This window comes from Trichechus manatus, unplaced genomic scaffold (genome assembly GCF_000243295.1).
Source record: "Trichechus manatus latirostris isolate Lorelei unplaced genomic scaffold, TriManLat1.0 scaffold00135, whole genome shotgun sequence".
NCBI lineage: Eukaryota > Metazoa > Chordata > Mammalia > Sirenia > Trichechidae > Trichechus > Trichechus manatus.
Window position 1 is genome coordinate 6,796,916 of NW_004444071.1, and position 14,590 is coordinate 6,811,505.

At 38.8% G+C, this 14,590-nt stretch overlaps 1 protein-coding gene across 1 annotated transcript in view; it reads left to right on the forward strand.

Annotated features, from left to right (window-relative positions):
• SPEF2 (sperm flagellar 2) overlaps positions 1-14,590 on the forward strand; it is a 265,827-nt gene that overhangs the window by 190,739 nt on the left and 60,498 nt on the right. Inside the window, exons 19-20 of the mRNA XM_012558083.1 lie at positions 7,867-8,018; positions 11,731-11,911. Of these exons, the coding sequence (XP_012413537.1) occupies positions 7,867-8,018; positions 11,731-11,911 (333 nt within the window). The remainder of the gene's footprint in view (positions 1-7,866; positions 8,019-11,730; positions 11,912-14,590) is intronic.

Here is a 14,590-nt window from a genome sequence, read left to right on the forward strand (position 1 = left end):
CTGCCGCTGCGACGATGGTGCCCCGTGTGAGGAGCTGCGACAAGTAACAATGCACAAGCACCAGAAGAGAGACTAGATAAATGGGAGCTCCTAAAAATCAAACACTTACGCTCATCAAAAGACTTCACCAAACTAGTAAAAAGACAAACTACAGACTGGGAAAAAATTTTTGGCTACGATAAATCTAATCAGAGTCTAATCTCTAAAATCTACAAAATACCGCAAAACCTCAACAACAAAAAGACAAATAACCCAATTAAAAAATGGGGAAAGGATATGAACAGGCACTTCACCAAAGATATTCAGGCGGCTAACAGACACATGAAGAAATGCTCATGATCATTAGCCATTAGAGAAATGTAGATCAAAGCTACCATGAGATATCATCTCACCCCAACAAGGCTAGCATTAATCCAAAAAACATAAAACAATAAATGTTGGAGAGGTTGTGGAGAGACTGGAACACTTATACATTGTTGGTTGGGAATGTAAAATGGTACAACCACTTTGGAAATGAATTCAGCGCTTCCTTAAAAATCTAGAAATAGAAGTACCATACAATCCAGCTATCCTTCTCCTTGGAATATATCATAGAGAAATAAGAGCCATCACATGAATAGATATATGCACACCCATGTTCATTGCAGCACTGTTCATAATAGCAGAAAGATGGAAACAACTTAGGTGCCCATCAATGGACGAATGGATAAACAAATTGTGGTATATCCACACAATGGAATACTACACAACGATAAAGAACAATGATGAAGCTGTGAAACATCTTATAACATGGAGGAAGCTGGAGGTCATTATGTTGAGCGAATTTAGTCAGTCACAGAAGGACAAATATTGTATAAGGCCACTGTTATAAGAACTCAAGAAAAGGTTTAAACACAGAAGAAAACATTCTTTGATGGTTACGAGGGTGGGGAGGGAGGGTGAGGGTTATTTACTAACTAGATAGTAGCTAAAAATTATCTTAGGTGAAGGGAAGGACAGCACACACTACAGGGGAAGTCAGCACAACAGGACTAAATCAAAGATAAGAAGTTTCCTGAATACAATCAAACACTTAGAGGGACAGAGTAGCAGAGGTAGGGGTCTGGGGACCATGCTTTCAGGGGACACCTAGGTCAACTGGCATAACAAAGCTTCTTAAGAAAGTGTTCTGCATCCTACTTTGGTAAGTGGCATCTGGGGTCTTAAAAGCTTGCAAGCATCCATCTAAGATGCATCAATTGGTCCCAACCACCTGGAGTAAAGGAGAATGAAAAATACTAAAGACGCAAGGAACGTGTTAGCCCAAGAGACAGAAAGGGCCACATAAACCAGAGACTTCATCAGCCTGAGAGCAGAAGAACTAATTGGTGCCCGGCTACCACCAATGACGGCCCTGACAGGGAACACAACAGAGAGTCCCTGATGGAGCAGGAGAAAGGTGGGGTGCACAACTCAAATTCTAGTAAGAAGACCAGACTTAATGGTCTGACTGAGACTGGAGGAACCCCAGAAAGCATGGCTCCTGGATTCTATATCAGCTCAGAAGTAAAGCAATTTCCAAGGCCAACTCTACAGACAGGGATTGGACTGGACTGTGGGACATAAAACGATACTTGTGAGGATAGTACCTCTTAGCTCAAGTAGATACAAGAGACTAAATGGGCAGCTTCTGTCTGGAGGTGTAATGGGAGGGCAGAGAGGGTTAGGAGCTGGTTGAATGGACGTGGGGAATCAGGAGTGGAAAGGAGGAGTGTGCTGTCACAGTATGGGGAGAGCAATTAGAGTCACATAACAATGTATGTATAAATTTTTTATGGGGAAAAAAAAACTACAATGAGATACCATCTCATCCCAACAAGGCTAGCATTAATCCCAAAACACACAAAATAATAAATGTTGGAGAGGTTGTGGAGAGACTTGAACACTTATACACTGCTAGTGGGAATGTAAAATGGTACAAACTTTGGAAATTGATTTGGTGCTTCCCTAAAAAGCTAGAAATAGAAGTACCATACTATCTAGCAATCCCACTACTTGGGATATATCCTAGAGAAATAAGAGCTGTCACACCCTTGTTCATTGCAGCTCTGTTCACAATAGCAAAAAGAAGGAAACAACCTAAGTGCCCATTAACAGATGAATGGATAAACAAATTATGGTATATTCACACAATGGAATACTACACAGTGATAAAGAACAATGATGAATCCTCGAAACATCTCACAACATGGATGAATCTGGAAGGCATTACGCTGAGTGAAATTAGTCAGTCGCAAAAGGACAAATATTGAATGAGACCACTATTATAAGAACTCAAAAAAAGGTTTAAACATATAAGAAAACATTCATTGATGGTTACTAGGGTGGAGAGTAAGGGAGAGAGGAATTCACGAACTAGGTAGTAGACAAGAAATTATCTTAGGTGAAGGGAAGGACAACACATAATGCAGGGAAGTCAACACAAGAGGACTAAACCAAAGGCTAGGAAGTTTCCTGAACACTGCCAGACACTTTGAGGGACAGAGTGGAAGGTGCAGGGGTCTGGGGACTATGGTTTTGGGGAACATCTAGGTCAATTGGCATAACAAAGTTTATTAAGAAAATGTTCTGCATCCCACTTTGGCGAGTGGCATCTGGGGTCTTAACAGCCTGCAAGCAGCCATCTAAGATGCACCAATTCATCCCAACACACCTGGAACAAAGGAGAAGGAAGAACATTGAAGACATAAGGAAAATATTCGCCCAAGAGACAAAAAGGGCCACATAAACCAGAGACTTCATCAGCCTGAGACCAGAACCGGATGGTACCCAGCTACCACCAGTGACCACCCTGACAGGGAACACAACAGAGAGTCCCTGACGGAGCAGAAGAAAAGTGGGGTGCAGAACTCAAATTCTAGTAAAAAGGCCAGACTTAATGGTCTGACTGAGACTAGAGGAACCCAAGAAGGCATGGCCCCCAGACTCTCTGTTAACCCAGAACTAAAACCATTCCCGAAGCCAACTCTTCAGACAAAGATTAGACTGGACTATAAAACATAAAATAATACTCCTGAAGAGTGTGCTTCTTAGTTCAAGTAGATACACAACACTGAATGGGCAGGTGCTGTCTGGAGGCAAGATGAGAAGGCAGAAAGGGATAGGAGCTGGTTGAATGGACACAGGAAATCCAGGGTGGAAAGGGGGAGTGTACTGTCACATTACAGGGATAGCAACTAGGGTCACATAACAATATGTGTATAAATTTTTGTATGAGACACTAACTTGAGCTGTAATCTTTCACCTAAAGCATAATTAAAAGAAAAATTCAATTAGTGCTAATTGGGTTTACATTTGCATTCTACTCATTGTCAGAGTGGCATTGTGCATGTTCTCGTGAATACAATGTAGAAGACTCGTTTTCTCTCTGTTGTTTTACCCAAACAAACCTGACAGTACAAACACTTACTGTCTAACTGTGAGATTAGCCTACTATGAATATTCTAATTTGGGTTCTTTGCAAGGGAAGAATAATGTTTAGTTTTCCTAGTCATTTCCAAATGCTAGCTTTTGAAGTTATTTAAATACATACTTATGACTTAAAATCCAATGAGACCATTTAAAAAATGTTCTATAATTCAAATCAATGTATGAATGGCACTTTTATTTTGTAACATGAATTCAAATTAACCAAATGAATTTCTTCCTGTTTCAGTCATTTCGCTAGCAAAGCTTAATAATTCAGAGAACAGCTTTTCAGGAGCCATTTGGTTTACCCTCTTCTACATCAAGAACAAACTTATTGAAATTGTCTTAATGTTTTGTTATAGACTACAATGTAAAAGCAGACTTTTTTTGTCCTGAACTATAAATATTGCAGAATAAGAGTATTTCTTGATGTTTTATGAAATAAATAGCAACATTAATTGCTTGACAAATATGGGAATTCTTTCATGAATATCGTTGGGTGAGTTTCAGCTAAGGGCTTGGAGCACTAGGTCAGTTTTGATCTTTTTGCCCTTTAGAAAAGATGTTGTTAGGTGGCGTCAAGTTCTAACTCATAACGACTTATGTGTAAAAGAATGAAACCCTGCCTGGTCCTATGCCATCCTCATAATCATTGTGACGTTTGAGTGCATGGTTTCAGCCACTGTGTCAATCCATCTCGTTGAGGGTCTTCCTCTTTTTCGTTGACCCTCCACTTTACCAAGCATGCTGTCCTTCTCCGGGGACTGATCCCTCCTGATAACATGTCCAAAGTATGTGAGATGAAGTCTTGCCATCATGCTCCTAAGAAACATTCTTTTTCTTTTTTCAGAGTTTAAAAATCCAGGTGCTCCATTACCAGGGATCTCCCTGTTTATTAATATGTCAATTCTTTTTTTTTTAATTGTTGTGTTTAACTGAAAGTTTATAATTCAAGTTGGTCTCTCTACAAAAATGTATACATACGTTGTTATGTGACCCTTGTTTCTCTCCCTATACTGTGACAGCACACTCCTTCTTTCCACCCCAGATTTCCCGTGTCCACTCAGCCAGCTCCTGACCCTCTCTGCCGTCTCATCTGCCCTCTGGACAGGAGCCGCCCATTTAGTCTCATGTATCTACTTGAACCAAGAAGCACACTCTTCACGAGTATCATTTTATGTCCCATAGTCCAGTGTAATCTTTATCTGAAGAGTTGGCCTCAGGAATGGTTTTAGTTTTGAGCTAACAGAGAGTCTGGGGTCCATGTCTTCCAGGATCCCTCCAGTCTCAGTTAGACTGTTAAGTCTGGTATTTTTACTAGAATCTGAGTTCTGCGCAGGACTTTTCTTCTGCTCTGTCAGGGACTCTATTGTGATCCCTGTCAGGGTAGTCTTTGGTGGTAGCTGGGCACCATCTAGTTCTTTTGGTCTCAGGCTAATGAAATCTCTGGTTTATGTGGCCTTTTCTGTCTTTTGGGCTAATACTTCCCTTGTGTCTGTGGTATCTAAGAAATATTCTTGCTGTACTTCTTTCAAGACAGATTTGTTTGTTCTTCTGGCAGTCCATGGTATATTCAGTATTCTTCACCAACACCATAATTCAAAAGTATCATTTCTTTGTCAGTCTTCCTTATTCATTGTCCAGCTTTCAAATGCATATGAGGCAATTGAAAATACCATGGCTTGAGTCAGTGCACTTCAGTCCTCAAGATACTTTCTGTAATTAACTAGATGTTGTTGGTGTTAGTTGCTGTCGAATCGATTCCCACTCATGGTGACCCCATGTGTCCAGAGTATTTCCATAGGCTTTTAAAAACTGTGACCTTTGGGAAACAGATCTCCAGACCTGTTTTCCAATGTGTCTCTGGGTGGGTTTGAACTGCCAAACCTTTCAGCTAGTAGTTGACTACTTAACTGTTTGTGCTACTCAGAGACTCCAATTAAGTAGATATTAAGTGTTGTCATTGTTGTTAGGTGCCATCGAGTTGGTTCTAACTCACAGTGACCCTACGCACAACAGAACAAAACACTGTCCAGTTCTGCGCCATCCTCACACTTGTTGCTTGCTATGCTTGATCCCATTGTTGCAGCCACTGTGTGAATCTATCTCATTGAAGGTCTTCGTCTTTTTCGCTGACCCTCCACTTTACCAAGCATGATGTCCTTCTCCAGGGACTGATCCTTCCTGATAACATGTCCAAAGTATGTGAGAGGTAGTCTCACCATCCTTGCTTCTAAGCAGCATTCTGGTTGTACTTCTTCCAAGACAGATTTGTTTGTTCTTTTGGCAGTCCATGGTTTACTCAGTAATCTTCACCAACACCACAATTCAAAGGCATCAGTTCTTCTTCAGTCTTCTTTATTCATTGTCCATCTTTCACATGCATATGAGGCGATTGAAAACACCATGGCTTGGGTCAGGTGCACCTTAGTCCTCAAGGTGACATCTTTGCTTTTCAACACTTTAAAGAGGTCTTTTGCAGCAGATTTGCCCAACGCAATGCGTCTCCTGATTTCCTGACTGCTGCTTCCATGGGCGTTGATTGTGGATCCAAGAAAAATGAAATCCTTGACAACCTCAATGTTCTCTCCATTCATCATGATGTTGCTTATTGTTCCAGTTGTGAGGATTTTCATTTTCTTTATGTTGAGGTGTCATCCATATTGAAGGCTGTGGTCTTTGACCTTCATCAGTAAGTGCTTCAAGCCCTCTTCATTTCAGCAAGCAAATTTGTGTCATCTGCATAATGCAGGTTGTTAATGAGTCTTCCTCCAATCCTGATGCCCCGTTCTTGATATAGTCCAGCTTCTCAGATTATTTGCTCGGTATACAGACAGAATAGATATGATGAAAGGATACAACCCTGATGCACACCTTTCCCAACTTTAAACCATGCAATATCCCCTTGTTCTGTTCGAAGGACTGCCTCTTGATCCATGTACAGATTCCTCATGAGCACAATTAAGTGTTCTGGAATTCCCGTTCTCTGCAATGTTATCCATAATTTGTTATGATCCACACAGTCGAATGCCTTAGCATATTCAATAAAACACAGGTAAACATCTTTCTGGTATTCTCTGCTTTCAGCCAGGATCCATCTGACATCAGCAATGATATCCCTGGTTCCACACGCTCTTCTAAATCTGGCTTGAATTGCTGACAGTTCCCTGTCAATATACTGCTACAGCTGATTTCAATGATCTTCAGCAAAATTTTACTTGCATGTGACATTAATGATATTGTCTGATAATTTCTGCATTCAGTTGGATCACCTTTCTTGGGAATAGGCATAAATATGGATCTCTTTCAGTTGGTTGGCCAGGTAGCTGTCTTCCAAATTTCTTGGCATAGCAAGTGAGCACTTCCAGCACTGCATGCGTTTGTTGAAACATCTCAGTTGGTATTCCGTCAATTCCTGGAGCCTTGTTTTTTGCCAGTGCTTTCTGTGCAGCTTGGACTTCTTTTTTTCTTCAATACCATCAGTTCCTGATCATATGTTACCTCCTAAAATTGTTGAACATCAACCAATTCTTTTTGGTATAATGATATTAGATATGGATATTAAGTAGATATCATGAAACGTATCTGCATAGTGCTTCTCTGTTTAGGCCCTCAGCTACTGGTTTAAGTAGCTCCACACCCCTATAGGAGGATGTGTTGAATGACTCGAGGTCTACATTTGTAGTATTCAGCATTGAGCATTACTGAAAAGGGAAATCGCCTGTGCTGACAAGGGAGTCACAACATGCTAATAATTAACACTCACATTGCCACTAGCTCCTCTGTGCTCTTCCACTTTCCTTAAGGCACCTACTGGCAATACCAGCAGGGGTTTAGCTCTGAGCACCAAAAAAATTGTCTCCCCACCATACACATTGAATAAGAAAGGAAACTGTGGAAAGAGAACTGATCATTGTCACTCTATTTTACCATTTACGTTCATTGTCATTTTATCACTTTATGTTACCAGAGGACCAGGAACAAGTCTTACATATTTAGGGTGTCTCCCAAATCAACTAATATGTTACCTATGACATAGAAGTCAAATGTTGGTTAATGTATTGGATGATTGACTACAGGACACAGGAAGAATTTCTAGTATTAAAATAATGAATAGTGTGCACTACGGATATCATACATGTTGAACCTTTGTTAACAATATTAAGAGCAGTGGCAATGTTATCTTCTAAAATTAAGTGGAAGCATACACGTAAGGACAGAGAGGACAGAGTAACTAGTTATCTTGAACGTTTGTGGAATTTTAAATACCCACTTGTGACCAATTCTTTTTCTTAATTTCCAGAAAATTAATTTCAATCTCAATGCTTTTAAAATAGTTCTTGGAGAATCCTACATAGGTAATACACACAGATCAGCTTGTTCTTTCTTGGGTATTAACATTCACATTATCTCCTAAAGGCAGAACTGAGCCGTTTCCAAGATACAAAGAGACTCCTTCAAGAGTATTACAGAGCAATGGAAAGCAAAATCCCAATAGAAGACAATAAGAAATTTATTCGAGTCCCGTTGGTCCAACTGGATGGTAAAGACATTCCGGAAAGCCAACTTAAGTAAGCCGTCTGTTCCGTTGTAATTGTTATGAACATAAAACTTTATGATTTTAAATTAAGTGCCACTAATAACATTCATCATCTTTTATCTGAAAATCTAAAAAAGCTCTAAAAATTGAAAAAAAAATTTCTAAGTTTAGTGTAGATGTATCCCATTTACAGTGAATATTTACCCATTTTCTTGCAGAGATATTATGGAGTGCTTTCACAGGCTCTGCTGGTGATATTAGGTACTATATGGTATTTATAACTTCTAAATTTGCAAACACTTTTGGTTCCAAGGGCTTCTGGTAACGGACCCTGAACCTCTACCAGTTTCTTGAAAGATCTCAAGCAGCTCTTAGTGTCTTAGTATGTATGTGTGGATATACATATCATATGATAGAAAGGAAAATGGAAGCGGTATGAGTCTTCTTTCACAAGTGAGGAAATTGAGAAACAATAAAGACTGAGTCAAATGTGATTATGACTTCATGTGGCTGAAAGACTTACTAATATTTTAACATCAAATTCCTGCCAGCAAGAAAATGAAATTGATGGTAAGAATGAAAGAAAAATTATATTTTCGGCCAAACAGTCCTGTTCCAATATAAAAGTTTGTAAATAATTGCTTTTATAGATCCAATAGGTGGGGATGGGAGAAGAACAAGATCCCAAACCCTGAGATGCTATGAACAGATAGAAAAATGTCTCAGAGAGATAGAGAGAGAGGAGGTGGTGGTGGTGGTAATTCCTGTGATGTGGTTTTATGCTATGAAACATTGAAGGAGAGCTAAAAACAAGAATTAAAATAATAAAAAGTAAATTTAAAATCATTAAAAATTTTAAATAAATTCATTTAAAATGAATTAATAAAATATAATTAAGAATTAAAATATTTTCTCATTACTACTAAGCAGGCCATAAGAAAACAAGAAACTAGCTTGAAAAGGGGGAAAAGCAAGGAGTTAGATTTAAAAATTAATATACAGGCACCAAATGTTAAATTTAAATCTCCAAAGAGCTAAGCTGTGTATTTTATATTGGAAGTAGTGCATTTTTTACAAGTTTGCTCAGTTGATGTATGTAACAAGCAGTTGCACCAATTAAATTAGAGGTAGTGAACATGATTTCAAGTCTTGGGTATATTACTTACAAGCTATATTTAAGTAAATTAAAACAATTTTCTCTTTGGGCAAGTCACTCAAACTCTCTTATGCCTCGGTTTCCATATCTGTAAAATAGGGTTGTTGTGAAGATTGCAGAAAATAAAATCCACAAGCATTTAGCACCATGTCTGGGACCAGAAGACTTGAGATCAAGTCCTAGCTCTCAATAACTGGTGACTATTATTACTCTAAGGTCCCTACGTAGCATAAACGATTTGTGCATGACTGCACAGGCTGTGACCTTTTAGAAGCAGATCTTCAGGCCTGTCTTCCAAGGCACCTCTGAGTGGATTCAAACTGCCAACCTTTCAGCTAATAGTCAAGAACTTAACCATTTGTGCCACCCAGGTACCGTGGAGGAAAAGGCCTGGCTACCTGCTTCTGTTAAGATTACAGCTGAGAAAACCCTATGAGCAGTTCTGCTGTGTAACACATGGGGTCACTATGAGTTGGGATTGACTCAATGGCAACTAACAACAACCATTATTATTACAGCACAATATAGCAATAAGCTATTCTTATTTCCATGTAGTATTTTAATTGTGAGTATTGCATGTTTTTGCTTTGTTTATTTTACCCTTCCTTATTCCAAAAAAGGATTTGAGATGGACTGAAGGCGATAAGGTTATGCAGTGGTCTTCTCTCTCTAACCTTCTTTCATCTAGTCCATCATGTCCCTGTTAGACCCATGTGTACGCAAGAATACACAACAGGGAAAGGTTGCACCATCTTGATAAAAACCCAGAGAAATGTTTAACTCAGAAAGCTACTAAAAGAGAACTTTGAAATTTAAAAAAAAACTTAATTCCAAGGGCAATATGAACCATCAGATCCATAAAAAGATACCAACTTGCAATGTCTAGAGTAGCAGTGTATTCTGTTCTTAGCATAAAACAGCAAGTCAGGCATAATGGCAAAGCTATTAATGTTGGTTAGTAGAATGAAATGGGCAAAAGGACAGCCGTTCTTATTTTCTGCAAAAACACTTCTGCACCCATCTCAACCTCAAATCACTATTGTAGGTATCTGTTGGAACTATCAGTCAATCATGTATCAATGAATCAATTACAGTCTCTTTAACATATATAGGGAAATAAGCATTGTGCTAAGCGTTTTCATATATCTTGTCTATTTTATGTCTCCTAACAACTCTATATTATTTTTTATCATCATCATCATTATCACTATCACTATTATTGTATTTGTATTATTTCAGGAGGATCTGAGCCCCAGAGAGTCAAGTGGCATGCCTAAGTTCATATCTACTGACAGTGGCAAAGCTAGCTAGACTAGATTGTTTTCCAGTAAATAAACCCACATTCTTTTTCTAAATAATATGCCACCACTGCTGTCCTCCAGAGCAAGATGTTGAAAAATACATATGGTACTGTATTAAATATCAAGAGATGATCACACAAACTTTAACCTTAACTAATTGGACACACTGAGATTTAGCATTCTTTGATTATTGAAATCTAATTTATTCTTGTGGATAAATGTGTACTGTAATGAATTCCCAACACATTGCCTTATAGGCATGGTACACTGTCAGAATTCTAAGTATCGTACGAATCAGAGTGCCAAGTTCAAGAAACCTTGTCTGATGCTTCAAAACAAGGCCAAACTAATTATCTGTTGGAGTTCTCAGCCAGCTTTCTGAATCACTGCTCTGTTCCCCTGGCACTTTGAGATTGCAGAACCAAATCCGTGTTTCCTGTTATTGCTCCTAACCCTCCTCAATGTTTAACAAAGGCATCCTTGGAGCTCCTCGCTGCCCACTCCCACCCCCAAACTGAGGGCTCTTTGCACTTTCTATCACTGAAGATGGATCCCAATCACAGTAAGCACTCGCCTTGTGTCTCTCAGCCCTCTTCTGTTAAGCTTTCAGACCCCTGGAGCTTTTGGAGATAGAATGTGACCAGGGACAGCTCAAAAATGTCCACATTCTAGTTGAGAGAAGGAGGAAGGGTACCTTGCTCTGTTCATATAAACAGAGTTAAACTCTGTTTAGTAAACACAGAGAAACCCTTCATGAGCCATACTCAAAAGTGGGAGGGCTGCTGGAGCAAAACCTGGCTGCCTCTGTGGGGTACCCCCTTTCAGAACTCACATCTGTCATATCCTACTTTCTAACTGTCCACTTCAGGATGCCGACTGATACTAGTCTTCTTAACCAAGTGGCATCCAGTTCCATTTGGTCTGGTTTTTCATGACTAATTTATTCCTGGTCAGAAGTGTATGCCCTGGATAAATTTCAAAATTGCATTTCTTCATAATCACTGTTGTTTACCCCCTCCCCACCCCTCCCGCCTCATAATTTCTGAGAGTGAACTTGGAAATTGCATTTAGTTGTTATTGTTTGTTTTTTTACTTTTCTCTTGTTAATGAGACTTTCTAGACCACAAAAAATTTGAATATAGTCTTTTATGATCTTTTTGTCATTTAAAGAATTCTTCCAAGAAAACTTTGAAAATCGAGATTAAACAACAACATAAAATTCACAAAGTAACCTGGTCACAAAAACATAAAATGTATATATTTCTTTTTTTGTTTGTTTCCCAAAGAATTCCTCTAGTTCCTCGAATATCTATTTCTCCAGAAACAGCTATGTCCAAACCAAAAATAAAAACAATACTGAAGGGCAAGATCGATAACTCACTGGAAAATGTAGAGTTAAACTTTGAGGCAGATGAGAAGCTGGTAATGGACACCTGGCAACAGGCTTCTTTAGCAATATCTAGCATGGTAAGCTGTGCTTATTATTATATTTCCTTTTAGAAATAGCTGTTCACTGAATACCAAGTTTGGTAATATGCTATAAAGAGAAATTTATACAATTCCTTTAAGTTATTCAATGAACAAATGCTTAATTTCAAGAAAAGAGTGAGCCAACACTTAGGTTGTTTTTTATGCCAGGCCTGGGTTCAAAGTGCAGGGACCTAAAGAGCCAATCAGGGAACTTGAATGAGGTTGACCAAGTATAAGACAATAGGGAGGAGTGGGATGGTGCCCAAGTGAACATCACACCCCTGTGTCTAAAGGAGCAAGTGCTACTCCACCCAGGCCAACTTTGTCGTTTAAGAATGCGGCCTAGTGTGGCCATATTTTCCAATTTTTCCAAGATTTTTTTCATGTGAAATCTCCTGATTTTAAAATGTTTGAAATGAAATCAAATTTTTTAAAATATTGTACAGAGCCAAAGAAAACACATATCTGGCCTTTAGGCCTCTAGTTTGCAGCCTCTCTGCTAGACATTTTACATAAGTCATCTATAAGTGTCCACTTTACAGTGGACAAACTAAGGTTCAGAAAGGTTAAGAAACTTGCTCAAGGTCATCCAACAGATAAGTGTCAGAAGTGGGATTTGAACCTAGGTGTATATGACTTCAAAGTTCATGCCCTTTCTGATTACCACCGCTCCTTGGGAGGTGAAAAGACCACGGTACCTGCCTGTAAAGAGCTTGTATTTAATCCAAAGGGAAAGAAAAAGCATACAAATAAGATTAGTCAATGCAGAGGGGTTCACATTACACAGGAGACACACACAATTTAACTTGGATGACTACGTTTCATCCTCCTGATATGGAGTCTGCCTGTGTCGTTTCTGTTTTTGTTCTGTGCTAAGTCTTCATTGTTTTCCCCAAAATATCCCGTTCAAACAGAAAGTAGTGTCAACTTTCCAAAAAGTTTTGTGGAAGAGGTAGAAGGGAGCTTGCATCATAAATCTCACAGCAAACAATTAAAATTTCTACTTCGACGTTTTCAACATCCTTTCTTGGCCACTCAGCCTCCAGGTCTTTTCTCTGGCCTTTCCTGTCTCCTTTCTCTCTCCACTTCTTTTTATTCTCCTCTCCTCTTTCTTTCCTTCCTTTCAGGGTAATTGTAAACTTACTTCTTTTTTAAACTTTTTATTGTACATCTTGAAACACATAAGGAAAGTACACAAAATGAAATCCTGGATCTCTTCCAGTCAGTTGGACAGGTAGCTGTCTTCCAAATTTCTTGGCATAGACAAGTGAGCACCTCCAGTGCTGCATCCCTTCATTGAAACATCTCAGTTGGTATTCTTCAATTCCTGGAGTCTTGATTTTCATCAATGCCTTCAGTGCAGCTTGGACTTCTTTCTTCAGTACCATCGTCTCTTGATCATATGCTACCTCCTGAAATGGTTGAATGTCGACCAACTCTTTTTGGTACAGTGACTCTGTCTTTCCTTCCATATTCTTTTGATGCTTCCTGTCTCATTCAGTATTTTCTCTGCAGATTCCTTCAATATTGCGGTTCAAGGCTTGAATTTTTTCTTCAGTTCTTTCAGCTTGAGAAATGTTGAACGTGTGTTTTCCTTTTGATTTTCTAACTCCAGGTCTTTGCACATTTCATTATAACACTTTACTTGTCTTCTCAAGATGCCTTTGAAAGCTGTTCAGCCCTTTTGCTTCATCATTTCTTCCATTTGCTTTAGGTGCTCTATGTTCAAGAGCAAGTTTCAAGGTTTCTTTTGACAACCATTTTGGTCTTTTCTTTCTTTCCTGTCTTTTTAATGACCTTTTGCTTTCTTCATGTATGATGTCTTTGATGTCATCCCACAACTCATCTGCTCATTAGTCATTAATGTTCAAATTGTGGAGGTTAGAATTATTTCTTATTGAAGTCATCTAGGCCTATAAAGTTTTCCTCATCCCCACCCCCAAAGATTTATTTTCTTTATTAGGTATAGGATACTTTGTGTTTTCTATATCTTCTTGAAAGAAACTTGAATTGGTTATGGTAAATTTTATTTTTTCTGGGATTTTTCCATATCTATAATTTCAATTTTATTAGGATTAAGTTTTTTATGATATCTTCTATGTTTGTATTCCACCACTTGTCTGTCAGTTTGTTGTACTTTGATAGCTTGCATGGTGCTGTGATGCTGGAAGCTATGCCACCAGTATTTCTACTAGCAGGTTCATCCATGCTCTACAGGTTTCAGCTCAGCTTCCAGACTAAGACAGACTAGGAAGAAGGACCTGACGATCTACTTCTAAAAAAATTGGCCAGTGAAAACCTTATAAGTAGCAGAGGGACATTGTCTGGTATAATGTCAGAAGATGAGCCCCTCAGGTTGGAAGGCACTCAAAATAAGACTGGAAAAGAGCTGCCTCCTGAAAGTAGAGTCAACCTTAATGACACGGATGGAGTAAAGCTTCCAGGACCTTCATTTGCTGATGTGGTGTGACTCAAAATGAGAAGAAGCAGCTGCAAACAGTCATTAATAATCGGAACGTGGAATGTACAAAGTATGAATTTAGGAAAATTGGAAGTCATCAAAAATGAAATGGAATGCATAAAATCAATGTCCTGGACATTAATGAACTGAAATGGACTGGTATTGGCCATTTTGAATTGGACAATCATATGGTCTACTGTCTACGCTAAAAAAAA